The 16089-nt window shown below is 35.1% G+C and overlaps 1 protein-coding gene across 4 annotated transcripts in view; it reads left to right on the top strand.

Moving 5' to 3' along the window:
• The window catches only part of LOC129275923 (agrin-like), a 44309-nt gene extending 30655 nt beyond the window's left edge, over nucleotides 1-13654 (top strand). For all 4 annotated transcript variants that reach the window (XM_064109864.1, XM_064109863.1, XM_064109862.1 and 1 more), the window contains 11 exons: nucleotides 1390-1602; nucleotides 2197-2432; nucleotides 2957-3094; nucleotides 3645-3879; nucleotides 4458-4569; nucleotides 5147-5263; nucleotides 5724-5844; nucleotides 6309-6465; nucleotides 7230-7448; nucleotides 7946-8049; nucleotides 8530-13654. In XM_064109864.1, the coding sequence (XP_063965934.1) occupies nucleotides 1390-1602; nucleotides 2197-2432; nucleotides 2957-3094; nucleotides 3645-3879; nucleotides 4458-4569; nucleotides 5147-5263; nucleotides 5724-5844; nucleotides 6309-6465; nucleotides 7230-7448; nucleotides 7946-8049; nucleotides 8530-8678 (1801 nt within the window). In that variant the 3' untranslated portion in view covers nucleotides 8679-13654. The remainder of the gene's footprint in view (nucleotides 1-1389; nucleotides 1603-2196; nucleotides 2433-2956; nucleotides 3095-3644; nucleotides 3880-4457; nucleotides 4570-5146; nucleotides 5264-5723; nucleotides 5845-6308; nucleotides 6466-7229; nucleotides 7449-7945; nucleotides 8050-8529) is intronic.
• The last annotated feature ends 2435 nt before the right edge of the window (nucleotides 13655-16089 follow it).

Below are 16089 nucleotides of genomic sequence, written 5' to 3'. Positions count from 1 at the left end.
ATACATGTATATTTGGTGAAGCCTAAATATAAGATATTTTCTGACTTTGGTTGCCAGCAAACTACATTTGATTTTTCGGAATTGCACAATGACAGCTTTTGGATGTTATGCAGCATATTATGCAATTATTCAAGAGGGCTGGCTAAGCAACCACACTCATGGGTCTTATTGATGCTATCTTCAAATTATTTGGTGTCATAAATGACTATGGTGTAGTTATCATTTGCATAGAAACTTAATCGATTTTACTAATATGATATGCAAATCAAAATATAAAGCGATTTCATTCTCTCCAGCAATATTTGTGATTGTGTGCATTCAGGAGATTTCTTCTATTTTTAAAATGAATAAAAACTTTTCTTATCTATAGATTTTGCTGATTATAAAATGAGTGTGATTATATATACACATTTATAAATTTAATTGGCATGAAATATATGTACTGTGTAAGTTTTGATCTAATATATGTACAGCTAACATTCATGGAATGAAAGAAATATCTGTCATACTGATATCTACATTAAGTATTTGGCAGTACAAGGCTCCATCTTACAAAGAGTTACGATTGATCCAATCCATCATAACTCTATGGAAATCCATCAGTGTCATAATTTTTTCTACTGGAAATTTGCAAAATGTCCTTTGTTATCAAAGGAGAACACCCCAAATTGTCAAGAAATCAATGAATTTATGGATATACATTTATATCTAGAAATTTTTTAGAACAAACTTGCATTTTATCTGTTGACTTTGCTGGCTTTCCATAGTTGCGATTGATCGGATCAATCGTAACTCTTTGTAAGACAGGCCCCAGGTGTATATATTTTTTCATGTGGGCAGAATGCATTTCATCGCCTTATTGCAGCAAATAAAGCCTCATATCAGGATTAAGCTGATTATGAAGAAGTCATTTGCAAGTTAAAATGAGTGTTAAAGGTTTGCTCGGGAATGTCACACATTGGAAATATATTTCTGGGTTGTACCTGGTCATTTGATTGCATAATTGATCTGGAAAAAAAATAGGAAAATCTGTCATCTGTTGATATGATTTCTAGTAAATTTCTATTTTCATTTAACATTGGCCTCAATCAATTTTCTTGTCTTATAGATGTAGAATGTATTTTTTTTCCATGCATATTATTGCACACTCATCGTCCTCCTTTTTTCCTCTTTGAAACTAAATGTTCAAGGCACTTTGATACAGTGTATCCCATTCATATCTTACATGTATAACCCAAAATCAATTGAAATTAGGCAGAATATACCCAACATTGAGCTTATCAAATATAGTCATCATAGCTTTCATTCCCGATGACTTTTGATATAATGAAAAAATGACCTTCTGTAGTCTGACCTTTAACCTTAATACTTGACCTTTCTCTTCTAAAGATTTGACCTTGGCTCAGCTGACCCTGTTGTCATAACAAGCACCGTCAACCTTCAACCTTCGACCTGGCACCGTCTGAGGGCATACCGCAGTCGGCGGGACGGCACACTGAGCGTGGATGGGGAGCCAGAGGTCACAGGGTCAAGTCTGGGTGTGTCTGGTGCCCTCAACCTTGGTGAAGATCTCTTCATTGGATATGCCATGCCTCCAGAAGTGTAAGTTTACCTTGTACTCGTTATATAGGGCAATATATAAGTTTCGCTAAAGTGCCAATGCTCAGAACGGTTACACAGAGTAATGTGATATGTAAATATCACATGTCCCCGGATCATCACCTGATCAATGCGATGTTGTGTATCACATGTCCCCAGAGCAAGTTCTGACGAGTGTGTTGATGTGTATTGCATTTCCTCAGAAGCTGATCAGTGTGATGATGCCTATGACATGTGAACAGAACTTTACCTTTCTATGCAATGGTGTGTATAGTGTGTTCCCAGATCATGAGCTGACCAAAAGGATGATGTGTATCACATGTCCCCTGAACATGACCTGACCAATGCGATGGTGTATAATGTGTCCCCAGATCATGAGCTGTCCAACTTGTGTATAGTGTGTCCCTAGTTTGTCTGACCATTTTGATGTTTTTGTCATGTCCCCAGAAAATGACACGACCAGTGTGATAATGTGTGCAGTATGTCCCCAGAGCACCTCACCAAGGCTATGATATGAATCATGTGTCCCCAGATTGAGTATTAGAATCTGCCCTGTCCCTTTCAAAACAATTAATTTCAATATCTTTGCTCTTACAGAGGACTGCGTCTTGCCAACACAAACCAAGGATTCGTTGGATGTATACGTTACGTCGAGATCAATGGCCAGGAGCTAGATATTTCATCGTCGGGCTCTTCCGTGGAATACGGTGCCAATGTGGGAGAGTGCGGTAATGATCCCTGCAAAAGCAAAGAGGTCCCCTGTTTCAACAATGGAATATGCGAGGCTGTCAACGCAGAGGCATACAGGTGTATATGTCAAGGAGATTTCTTTGGTGAGTCTATTTCAGATGTAGGAGTGTTTACAGTGCAAGCGACCCTCAGTACATGTATGTCACAGAGTATTTGACAATCCTTAAACCACATGTACCATATGTAATTCCTTCTATAATTAATGGGAATTTGCCCCATCCCTTTCTTAGTAATTTCATATCACAATGCTTTTGATTTGCAGGGTGTTTTAGTATTCAAAGCAATGAAGTTTATTTTTATTACTTATATGGTAAATGTATTGTGACTCTGTACTTGTTGGCCTAGATCCACAAAAGAAGTTAAAACCAGGAGGGGGGTTTGATCACGCATTAAGCAGTTTCCATGTATAATTGCACCTAATTCAGGCACATACACTGCGAAAGGTCCAATAATAAAGTTACACCCTGAGAAAAGGCGGGTAAAATTCATGCATGTTGCCATGGTGGTTTCTGTAACTTAATCATGAATACTGTTTGCTATGAACAAACATGTTTCTTTTTTTTCTGAAGGAATGAATAAATAAATCTTAAGATTTCTTTGGTTGTAGGTGCACTATGTGGAGATGTACTGATAGACCAGTGTGAGGGCCACATGTGCCACGAGGAATCTACTTGTGTAGCGTTACCAGAGGGTGGATACAGATGTGACTGTCCTGAAGGTAGAACGGGAAACATGTGTGATGAAGGTAAGAACTTTTGATCATCTAGAGTCGGTTCTTGTCGATGTGACTGCAACATTGCTCACAGATTTAAAACAAGTAGTATATTTAGACTAAAGCTGTGATCCCTTTGCGAGTAGGCAGTGCTGTTTGGAAGTATTCACTTTATTTCCCAACACAATTTCATTCCAGAACTTGACTCAAATGTACATTTTTTCATTGAGAGCACCATGGTTCAGACTTTCAGTTTTATCAGAGGGTTGTGGTTTAAAATCACATCCATGCTCTTATTTCCTGCAGCAAGAAATTTATTCACATTGTGCTGCACTTGACCCAGGTGTAGTAAACAGAAGTAGTAAACAGGTGTAATAAACAGAACCTGGCAGGAATATTGAATCCTTTATATGCTTTTGCACTGGGATGGTGTTTAGGTTATGGCCAGGGTAACAATGACAATTAGTGCTTGCAGCACTTCAAAGTGGATACATGCGATCTTTGAGTCTCATTGTTATTGCTACTATTTTTTTTTTAAGTAAAAGGCAACATCTGAAATGTTTTGTTTTATCGTCACTCTCAGAAATCAACAAGGTCGTGGTACCAGGGTTTGCCGGCAATTCCTACGTGCAGCTGCCTTCGCTCATGATGCCCGACACCTCCGTCATCGAGGTCGAGTTCCTTACCTCCTCACCGAATGGAGTGATCTTCTACAATGGCCAGTCCACTGACGGCAGGGGGGATTTCATCTCCCTGAATATAAGGGATGGTTTCTTGGAGTTCAGATATGATCTTGGCTCTAGTATCGCAGAAATCAAGTAAGAATTTTATTTATATGGTTTACTTGGTTTCTCTACTTTTTGTGATGGCCAGAAAAAGCAAAGAGCAAGTTGCCCTAGACATTTTTAAATAGAAAGAAAATCTTTATCCCCTTCTGAAAATCCCTATGCATTATTGACATGGTCTGTAGTGATTTGTTTTATTTCTTGCTACTTTTTGATAAAAATTGATTTGAAACAAACAACTCCCTCATGCAATGATGTTTTTTTAATGTGGCTTCCATTTCAATAGAAGATATCGTTTCATGCTCTGGAATGAAAAAGATAAAGATATTTATATGCATGTATATAAAGAAAGATTTGTGCGTCGGTTATGGTTGAAAATCAAATAAACGAAATACAGTTGTGGAAAGAAAACCCTGGAGATGAAATTTCCTGATAATTTTGGCATAGCCCCTTGGTTTAAAGAAGTATATTCAGTGACAGTCAAATGTGTCAATGTGATGTATTTGACAAATATTTTCTTTCCTTTTTTTTCTGTTTGTTTCTACCTCTGTCATCTCCCTCTTCCCGCTCCTCTCTTTCCCTCTTTCCATTTCTTTTGTTCCCCCTGTCAGGAGTATTGATAGGATAGCTCTGAATGAATGGCATACAGTGAGAGTGATCAGGATGGGTAAGAGCGGGGAGATGATACTCAACAACCTCCCACCAGTTAAAGGAACATCACCGGTAAGTAGATAACCCTCTCTCAAAGTTCTTTAACATCCCTTTCATAAATTCATGGGTGTCCTAAATAGTTCTGACTGTATTCCTGAGGTTTTGTGTCATCTAGTGGTTAGAGCAGTGGACTCATGATTGTGCGGTTGTGAGTTCAAATCCCAGCTCGGCCATTATCTCCACTTCCACTAAAAAGGCATGTGAAAAATTTATGTCATCTACATATATAAGGTCAGCCGCATTTACTGATTAACTTAGACATATGTTTCCTATGTAATTAGTTATATACCAGCTTGGCTTTGAAGCGGCAGAAAGCTGCTTTCTGATTTCCTATGGGAGTATGGGAGTTACGTCAACAGTACTGCCATTATATATATCCACACTAGGCACTCTCAATTTCATCTTGGAATTCATGAATGGGACCTTCTTTTTCTTCTTGATGAATTTGATATTGGTATTGATGAATTTTATATATTCAATGATTAATTCTATTTTTCCAATAATGAACTTGTTATCAATGGTGAATTTGATTTTTTCTAAAGACGAAAATCATTGTTTATGATGTATTGTATGTCTGTTTGCTTGCCAGCCTGGGGCATCTCAGTTGAATCTCCGTCAGCCTCTTTTCATCGGTGGGGTGAGGAGTTATGGAAAGATCTCAAGGAGAGCAGCTATTACTGATGGTCTTAATGGTGCAGTTAGGAGGGTAAGATTGACAAAAGAAATGAGGATGATGATGATGATGATGGTGATGATGCTGATGACAATGATGGTGATGATGATGATGGTGGTGGTGGTGGTGGTGGTGGTGGTGGTGGTGGTGGTGGTGGTGGTGATGATGATGATGGTGGTGGTGGTGGTGGTGGTGGTGGTGGTGGTGGTGGTGGTGGTGGTGGTGATGATGATGGTGAAGGTGATGATGGTGGTGATGATGGTGATGATGGTGATGATGATGGTGATGTTGATGATTTTAATGATGGTTATGGTGGTGGTGATGATGATGATTGATGATGATGATGATGACGATGACAATGACTATGGAGATTTTTCCCCTTTACTTTGTCTTTGTCCTAAAAAAGAAAGAAAAAAATTTAGTTGTCATTTGTCATAAAAGAGAACAAATTTTAAAATTTACATGTATTTTCTTTTGCTTCATTTATTGTCAGTTTGTTGTAAATGAAGAAGATTATTCTGCACTAAGAGATTTTGCCGAAGCTGAAATTAATGTGGAAGAATTCAGGGAGGATACCATGAACATGATCCCAATAGCTCCTAGTGCTATGCCAGGTAAACCTTGCACAATGTATAATATACTTCACTATTCTCATGTTCAGATATACCAAGACATGAAGTTAATACATATTATTTTCTCATTAATGCATTGATTGAGTGAATGTGTTTAAGAGGAATCTTAAAAGATTTTATTTCAGAAAATCAGTTCTCAACTTTATAGAAGCTATACTTTGATGTATTATTGTAATTCATCAGTAGTGATTGTAATAGTAAGGGAATGGAAGAAGAAGTAGTAGTAGCAGCAGCAGTAGCATTGATATTAGTATTTTAAATTAGTTATTACAACCATCATTACTATGTCACTATTACGAGATATGGAATGAAAATATTGTATGTCAATTTCCCTCAAAATATTTGTTGCATTTGGGGTCACTGAAAAAGAGCTTTTAATCTTAATTACTTAATAATGATTGCTTTCATTAACATCAACCCCTTTCTATTGTTTTTATTTCCATCAGAAATTCCAGTAACAGTTACAACCACCAGAGCACCGATGGTTGCCACGAGAGCAAGAGTTGCCATGACAACCGCACCAGTATTGGTTATTGATATCAACGATCCTCTAAGGTTTGATGGCCAGACGAGTATTAAATACTACAATGGGGTTACAAAAAGGTGAGCATGTATATCTGTTGTTTTAGGGCTAAAGGGATTCTCACTCATGAATTTTTTAGAGGATGCTGCAAGAAAATATTTGCAATCAATTATGAATATTCTGTTGCAATCTTACGATTGATACATGTAGATCAATTTTAGCTGCAGCAAATCAGATTGTACTCATTGCTTCAAGAAGCAGATAAGGAGTCACTCATAAATTTAAAATTAATTGCAAGACATATGACTGATTAAGGGATTGGCAATAGACTTGTACTTGAATTTTCTCATGTCAAATTCTCATCAGTGAAAAATGTTTTGCTGTAGCAGATTCCAAGACTCGGAATATTAGTCTTTTTTCAATATGAGTGGATTCCAGTATTTTTGCCTTCAAAGCTTTCCTTTAAATTCACCTCTTTCCTTAGTATTCTACTTACATTTTTCTCTGTTTTTCTTTATTTTAGTTATGGCTTGTTGTGTACTCAAGTATTGTACGTGCTGATTTTTTTATATTTTTTTTAGCACTTCTAAATAATGATGATGATGATGATGATTATGCAAGATGCACGCTTTATGCCTCTTTATGCAGTTCCAGATTCTGTTGTGTTTGTATAGGTTGGCCGGGTCTATGGAGCATTTTCTGAAAAAATTTCATCAGAATGATTTTCTTTGACTAATCTGCTCTCAGCCAATCAGATGCAAGGGTTCGCAATAGCTTATAACAATAGTCAGTGAAAATCACTCTTCAGCCCATGATAACATGATAAAATCCTTTCTACTTTCAGACAAAGAGCTCTCCGGACACATCAAGTCGAGCTCTCTTTCAAAACAGCCGAGCCAAATGGTGCCCTCTTATGGAACGGAGTAGGCAATGCCGACTTCCAGGCCGTAGGAATATCGGACGGATTTGTAGAATACGCTTACAATCTAGGAAGGGGGATCACAAGGATAAGATCAACACAAAGAGTCAATAATAACAAGTGGCATACTGTTATTATAACAAGGTAGGTGAAATACACCTCTTTCATGTTCATATCCATATTTGAAAGTTGAGGCTACCAAATGAATTTGTTCGAATAAAAAGTGAAAAATTAAACAAACATATCACATCATATGTGTTTGCCTGTTTTAATCCTGCCACTTTGTATCATATTTATTTTGTACTCACATATCCCAGGTTGGTGATTGAGTTAATATACTAAACAATTTTCTTTTTCATCAAAAGTTATGATACTTTAAATTTTGCTTAATTCAGTATATGCAGAACATGCTGCATTGCTGATAGCCAAATGAGAGAGTTGATGACATAATCTAGAAACATAAGACATGATGTTGAATTTTGTAGATCTAAGGGGAAACTATTTGTTTGAATCATAGTTGGTATGTTAACTTCATTAAAATTGATGAATGTCAATTTGCAACCCTTAAACCAATCAAGAGATGTCTATAAGTGTGATGTGAAGGTGGATTGTTGTTATTATTTGTCTCTGTTTCTCTCCAGAAATTTAATTGATGCATCGCTTCAAGTAGATTCAGAAGAACCAGTCATGGGTCAGTCTAGATCTGGAGCATCACAATTAGATACAGATGGATATTTATATCTAGGTGAGTCTATCTAAACCTAAATATTTATCCTGTACTTTTATGGTTTTTCCCCTTTGCTATTTTATGTAATGATATTCTTTACTCACAATTTCATTTGTACTTCCTTATGAATCTCTTTAGCATATATCTATCTCTCTTTCCATTTCCTTTTTCTTTCATTCTCTTCCTCTCTCTCTTGAATTGCTTTTACCATATCTATTCCCCCATTCATTCTTTCTCCCTCTCTTTTTTTCTCTTTATATCCTCTCTTTTATTATTTCCTCTGTCAGTGACTCTCCCCCCCTCCTGTTCTACAAATTCAAATATTCTCTCAACTTGTATGTAATTTGTGATTGATTAAATCACCAGAGATTAAAGTTCGACTTAAGCTTCTGGAACATCCCTCCATTCTACATAACTCAAACATTCACTCAGTTCTACAAAACTCAAACATTCACTCAATGATAATGCCCTTCTTTTCTTTTCTTTTTTTATTTCTAGGTCAAGGAGTCAACGTCCCTGGCAGCATGGCTTCAAGTTATACATATTATACAGGCTGCATAAAAGATGTTTTATTAGACGAAGACCGATTGCACCTATACGAAGATGCACAAGGAGAAAGGCCATCACTGTTCTGTTCTGAACCATGAGGGCAGTATAACCTCCCCCATCTGAGAAACTACAAAGCTCATCAGATGCCATAGCATTAAAAGGACTCGAAAATAATTAAAAAAACAAGAATAAAAAAATGAAAAACAGAACAAAACAAAAAAAGTAAACTATTTATATGTATAAATGAGCATTATATTATTGAGACATGTCACGAAGGTATTTTAATTTAGATGTTTTAGAGGTGTAGCAGAAAGGCAGTTGTAGAACAAGAAAGTTAACCTTTTTTTTTAGATGTGTACATCTGGTGTGGTGGATTGTGACCAAATTTCTTACTTTACAATTAGTAAGAACCATTGTTATCTAAGCATGGCAGTACTACACATGGCATATACTTAGAACTGATTTCCTCAGATCTTTAAAGATATGTATGCACTCTTTTACAATAAAAAATATGCAATGAATTCATCAGATATTTGTTATCTTGGGTTAGATCTTTTTTTTTAATTTTAGCGGGATGAGTAGAACGTGACAAGTCATTTTCATTCTTAAAGAGAAAAGTGTTGATGTTTCACACTCTCATCGTGTAATGAGGTAGAAATTCTCTTTGCTTTCGTACTTACACGGTAAATATCCCAGAAAACCTTGGACAAACTTCTTATTTTAATAAAGTTACCTCAAACAGAGGATTTTTATCAGGGATATTTATGAGTACTTAAATTTCCCCTTGACAAACAACCAGGGGTCTGTGGCGCAAAAGAAAAACTCTGGCATTTTATTTTGCCAGATTTTTTCAATGCATTAATTATGTGTCACTAGCATGTTTTTGTTTGCCAGGGGCCTGTTGCATGAAAATTTTGCCATAGAATAAACAAAAACTCTAGCAAACAAAATTATACCATTGGCAATAACACATTGAAAAAATCTCGCCCAAAAATTGCCAGAGTTTTTCTTTCATGCAACAGGCCCCAGAGCTTTTGTTTATTTGCCAGAATTTTTTTATGGCAAAAGTTTCATGCAACAGGCCCCGGATGTTGTTTTTTCTATTACAGACGTGTGAAATCACACTCTTTGTCCATTCATTGCTCCTGTCACAGATTTCATGATATGATAATTCAGTTGTAATAATAGTGAAAACTGATAATATATATATATCCACATGCTGCAGACAAGTTGTATACAAGTTTTTGTCAGATAAGGGACCTGTAACAAAGATATACAATCAATCATACAATGAATTGTAACTGCTAGTCTATAGCACATTGTGTACAAAAAAAGTTACAATCAATCGTGAATATCAATCATATCTCTTTATAACATAACAGATTGAATCAGTTACGTGTATGTGTATTGCACTCAATAAGTAAATGGTTACAATCAATTCTCTCTAAACAAAAATGAATCGTACAATGAAATGTAACTGTGTAGCAAACAATAAGGAAATGGTTACAATTGATTGTTAATATTAATTGTATCTTTTTATGTTACACCCCAAAGAAGATGTATATATTTGTTCAGGTAAGCACATGCTCGAGTTAGAGTAGGTCAGTTTATGTAAACGTCAGAAATGGACACAGCACCACCTTGTGAAAATTACCCATCATGCTTTGTCAATTGTATATAGAAATGCACATGGTCTACGCTGTTATATTTTGCTGGGAGACACCTTTAATAGAAACATGTAGGATTTATTTTTGTTCGAAATTCAATTCGACCATTTAGCCGAATCAACCAAGCCGAAACCAAGAGTAAAGTTGTTGTTATTTGTGTGCTTTTATTTGTCATGGTGTTTTATACTGGAAGCCCATTCACTTGGTACATGGTTTTGATAACTACTTAATATAACCTTCAGGTTTCAATCATGTCTGAACTAGAGTACAAAACCTTTTTATCAATTGATGCACATGTCTTTTCAATTTTTATACAGTTATTCCTATACCTTTTTATTCCAATTATGAATGCAAGTATTAAAGAAGACTAAACTTCTCACTCATTTATCAACATCATAGTAAGAGGTAGAAATGCTTCCATATAATGTAAAAAATTAATGACTTATCAAGTTTAATCTTAATTTGTATCAAACTATTTGACAAAAAATGAAGTAAAGATAATTTTAGTGATTTTTAAAAATCTATTAATTTGTATCATATTGATAAAAAACAATGAAGGAAAGATAATTTGTGATTTTTGTAACATCCAGCCTTCCAGTAAAAAAAAAACATTACCAATTTCTTAATCCTATTTTAAGTCAGAAGAAATCATTATTTTTCAACTTAGTTTTGCAATGTTATTTGTATTGTAGCTGTAGAATTTTAAAGGAAAAATAATAGTCAATTAACAGTGAATATTAGAATGTAGTTTAGAAATACCAGTGAAAATGAATAATTTTCTTTAATATAAAATAATTATTTTGATCTAATCATATACATCCCACCTCTCTTATCCAGCCATTTGAATGCACATCAAAGCAATTAATCTTTATTATACTTGGAGTTTACATTCATTAAATCTTTTTTGTACAAAGGACATTTTTCTGCTTGTGTCTATTCTATCTTGCCTTTTATTTTCAACCCATTGGCAATTTGCGGGGATTATTTTAACAATTAATATGGGCTATTTTCAGAATTTTGGGGGCTTAATTCGTCTAGGCTCTTTGTTTTTAGGGAGGAGGTTGAGCTGAGGAGACCGCAATCTATGGCTGGATAAGAGAGATGTATTTGAAAACAGCCTTGTTTGTTAATAAGATCGATATGTATAAGTACAATTAATATTATCAATGTACAATTATGAAATGTTTAAGTATCATCTGTTGTTACTATGCAAATTTTTGTGATTGTGATGAATAATTGTAATTTTTCATTCTCCAATGTGATACCCTCAATTCAATGAAATTATTCCTTATGTGATTTTATAGATTCTCATCAGATGGATTAGAACGTACTGAAACTACATTGTTTATTTTGAGCTACATGTATGCTGTGAAAAGTTGGCCCCAGTGGAGTGAAGGGTTCATTTTTCCTGGGAGATTACATGTACACCATTAGGGACCGTTTCCTGCATTGTATCTTTTTGATCTACTGTAAAATCGCCTACTGACATCAAATAAATCCAGAAGTAGTCTTTTTGCTTTTTTCAGGTTTTCAACTTGTGATCAAAAGCTAGTGAACCCCACCAGAAAATGAACATGAAAAGTGTTCAAGTACTGCCATATTTTAAATATTTAATAATTGTGAGGTCAGGTGATAAAATATTACATTCAATAAAGTTTGTTTCTCTGGGCTTGCCAAACATTGCAGTGTTGTTGTTTACATTCAACACTCTGCATGAAGGAGTGCTTTTTAGTGGGGTTCACTCAAACTTTTGAGCACAGCTGTATATTTGTAGCCATTCATGAATTGTAATGGTATTTAAGTCAGCCATTTCTCAAAACTGCAATAAGCTACACCTCTCATTTTGAAATGGATGAATAACTTGAGCCCAGTGCACTCTCAGTTGATCTATGATCCAAAGACAAGATTTGTGTTATCAGTTTGAGACATTGAAATCATGCCACAATAGCAACATTTTATGATCGACTGAAGAGAAAAATGAAATATTCAATTATTTTCTTTACCCTTGACTGGTTATCATACATTATTCGTCAGATTTTCTGCGTTTTCATTTCTTCTAATAAAATTATTGTTAATAGGTCAAAGTGTGCACTGAGCTCAAGACTTGTTAAATGAATAAGATTTGTAACATGTCAAATTTTAAATGTTTGTGAATTGTTGACGATGTTGACAATTATTTAAGCTATTGTACTTTCATAGAAATTATGAAAAAAAAATCTATTCAACAAATGTGAATATGCTATCATAGTTTTGTTATAATTATTATTATGCAAATAACTTGTACATTTTGGTCACTTGCTATTCCATGTATACTTTGTATTTATTAACAATTTCAGTTGTGACATAAACTAAGAGATTAAATAATGAGATCAAAAGTTCAGCTGAAAAGCTGCTTTAGTTTCTAGTTTTCTTTCATCAGACATATTTATCATTTATGTTATGTGATTATTTTTTTAGTGTGATATATTATATATTCTTAATCTCTTTCTAAGCATTTTGTATTTTAAAGTTATTTCTTAGATTGTTAAATATCTCGAATTTTATTGTCTGTTTTTAGGTTTTGATCTTTTTAATATGTCCGATGTGAAAATATATCAACATGGGAAAAAAATATTTTGCATTTTGTTGTAGCTCTATGGGTAGATCACACCGACTACTCTGAGAATAGTGTACTAAAATAGGCAAAGGAAGAGGACATTTTTTTGGAAAAAAAATAATTTACCAGTGTTTTTGTACTTATGTGTGCCTATGGAAGCTTCAACGTACATACATGTATGTGTATGTTAGTTATCCCATGTGTTATGTCATTTGTAATATTTTTTATTATACAATGTATGTAGTGTCTTGACCACAAAGTTATCCCTGTACAATATTATATATATAGTCCAAAATATGGAAGAGAGAAAGAAAAAGGTAAAACATAGATTTGGAAGTAAATGCCTGTAAGATATAGTTGAAAGCGAATTTTCCAAGTTTTACTAACAGAAAAACTATTTAAGAGAAGGGCCAAAGTGGGAAAATAAAATATTTCAACACCACATATGAAAAGCTACCTTTACCATTTGTCAAGTCCAAAGCTTGGCCACGTGTAGGAATCAGCGCCTTTCCCAATCCCCCCCCCCCCCCCCATTGTGTTAAATTGAATTCATTGATTAACTTGATTCACTTGACATGAACATTTTGCTGTATAATACCCTATATACAGTGATAAGATATTCTTTTCTATAAACAGATATTAAAAGTTGTTTTTGGTGTACAGTTGTAGAGTCGTTGCAATAATTGGAAATAACACCTGATTTTCTTGCTTTGGCCCTTCCCTTAATTTGTATAATTAGTTGATGTATTATTTCATTAAAAAAAAGGGTGCTCCACAATACTGATGTCAATAAACTGAATGTCAAAAACTATATTGTTGTTTCAAATTGTATTTATTACTTCTCAAAAATATGAGTCATAGTACTGTGATACAAATAATCTTTTATTACAATATGTCTATAAAATGATTACAAGATTACCATAATCTCAACCATGGTAAATTACAGACTGGTTAACACTCACTTTCGTCTACTAACCATTTGCGAATAGTTGTTTGGTTTTTTTGGCTAATATCCATGTCTATCACCATTTAGTCTTTATTTTAAATGAACGGTTTATAACCAATATTCATTTGACAAATTAAAAATAATACATTGAAAGTGTGAAAAATAGACTGTAGATCAAGTGAATATAAACCAAACAGGGATGCAGTCAAGGCCTTGAGCCTGGACCAAGTCCGGTCTACTAACCATTTGGTCTCATTCTTTTTTTGTTGATTTTTCTTTTTCTTTACTAATATCCACTTGGTCTAACACTACTCTATATGGTTAAATTGTTGATAACCAATATTTTCATTTGAAAAAGGAAAATATAGTAGTTAGAGTGGAAATTAGACGAACTAGGCAATAAACCACATTAGAATTAGACTAAATTAAATTACCAGTTGGGTTTAATAATTCCATGTGGTATGAGAATATCAGAGTAGTAGACCAAATAAATATAAACCAATCAGGGATGCAGTCAAGGCTGGCCTGGGCCAAGTCATGTGTACTAAGTCTATGAATGTTTTTCTCCAAGCAGCCTCATGACCACCGGCCTTGACTACATCCCTGATCCCAATGCATGAAAATTAGCTACGATGGTAACTTTACCATTATTCTGTAGGCAACAACAGTCATTTCCCCCCAAATCACGACATATTCACACTTATCTCCTCACATTTATGAGAATCTGCCCAAGTCAAGTTCCCCCCCCCCCCCGAGTCTTGAGGGGAGCGTTTCTTGAAAGGACTTGGACATTACATGTACATCCGACAAGTCCTGTTTTATCTGACAGTTACCATATTAACAGTGCTTCTCAGCCAATTAAAATCAAGGAAAGTTGTCCTGATCCAAATACTTATTGGACAAAAATATTGATGAAGCGATCCCCAGAAGTCTGCTTTACTTTGATTAAATTCAATATTGAACAGGCAAATAAGTTGAAATAACACATGCTTTGACTTGAGTGATTATTTGACTTGTGGCCAGTCACACCAGTGAAACCGACTCCAGGGGGCTGTTTCACAAAGATTTAAGTTTGACTTAGAGTCACACTGAAATGCTGACACGTATATGATATGCAACACAGGGGTGTGCGAGTTCAGATTTTTATCTGATTTCAGATTTATTTTTTTCAGCTTAATTTCAGCTTATTTTTGGCCTTCCTCTGTACAAAAAGTATGGGAGCTCTTTCTATTTCAGACTTTTTCAACACTCTTCAGCTTTTTTCAGATTTTTTTTTTGTGACCACTCACACCCCTGGCAACACACAATCTTATTGATCAATACGCAGTAGTGTGCGTCCTCTTCACATGATCTGAACAACACAGTCATGCCTTTTATAATGCATGCAACTAGACATTTAAGTATGATTCTAAGTCATACTTAAATCTTTGCGAAACACCCCTCAGACCTGTTCCAAACCTATTACATTATTTCCAATGACATACCATCGGCCGGTTCGGAGTCGGTTTCATTGATGTGGCTGTAGCATAAACTAATCATTTTCCTTTTCACACAACATTGTCAACAACCTAAAGCTATCAGACTTAACCAGGCATAGCAACAAATAAGATGACACAACATTTGCTCCTGCGATACTTGCTCCGGTCTTAATATCTCGAGGGCATAAGGTTTGAGATAAGCTTGTAATAAGAGTTTTTTGTTCAGAATAATGTTAAGGATAGGATAAGGGATTATTTAGTTTTGGAGGTTAGATTTTATGTTTGGCTTTAAGTGTAGATTTTCCGTCAGAGCAATTGCTGCCAGAGCAAATGTCAGGGAACCACAAATAATGTATGCAAACTGGATTCCAAATGTATACTCCAAATCAAAGAAATACTACCTTGTTTCTAGGTTCTCAGGTTATAAACATTTGAATTCAATACCATCAAAATCATACGTTTGGATGAAATCCATCATGTATTAAAGCATGCAGTCATTTATTTGAGCCAACTGGCAAATTTGCCAATGACTGGTACTAATAGAGTACCGAAGCGATGACGTCAGTTGCCATGGTGTCATGGCGGCCTGGTTCTAAACGAATGAACCCCGAGCATGTTTCTCATAGGAGAAAATGGCTGCTAACAGAATTTCATCGCTTGCAACTTCAGAATGATGGTAATTTTTGGAAATAGAAAAGTGTATAGACGATCGTCAGCTGCGACTGTTTAGAACCCGACGGTTCGTTGCCATAACAGTGACGTCACACTTCGGTACTCTATAGTTGTATTGACCAGTCATGGTCGAGATGATGGTTTATCATA

Source organism: Lytechinus pictus, chromosome 14 (assembly GCF_037042905.1).
Source record: "Lytechinus pictus isolate F3 Inbred chromosome 14, Lp3.0, whole genome shotgun sequence".
Classification (NCBI taxonomy): Eukaryota; Metazoa; Echinodermata; class Echinoidea; order Temnopleuroida; family Toxopneustidae; genus Lytechinus; species Lytechinus pictus.
The sequence above is the reverse complement of the archived record's forward strand: the minus strand, read 5'-3'. Positions and strand labels throughout refer to the sequence as shown.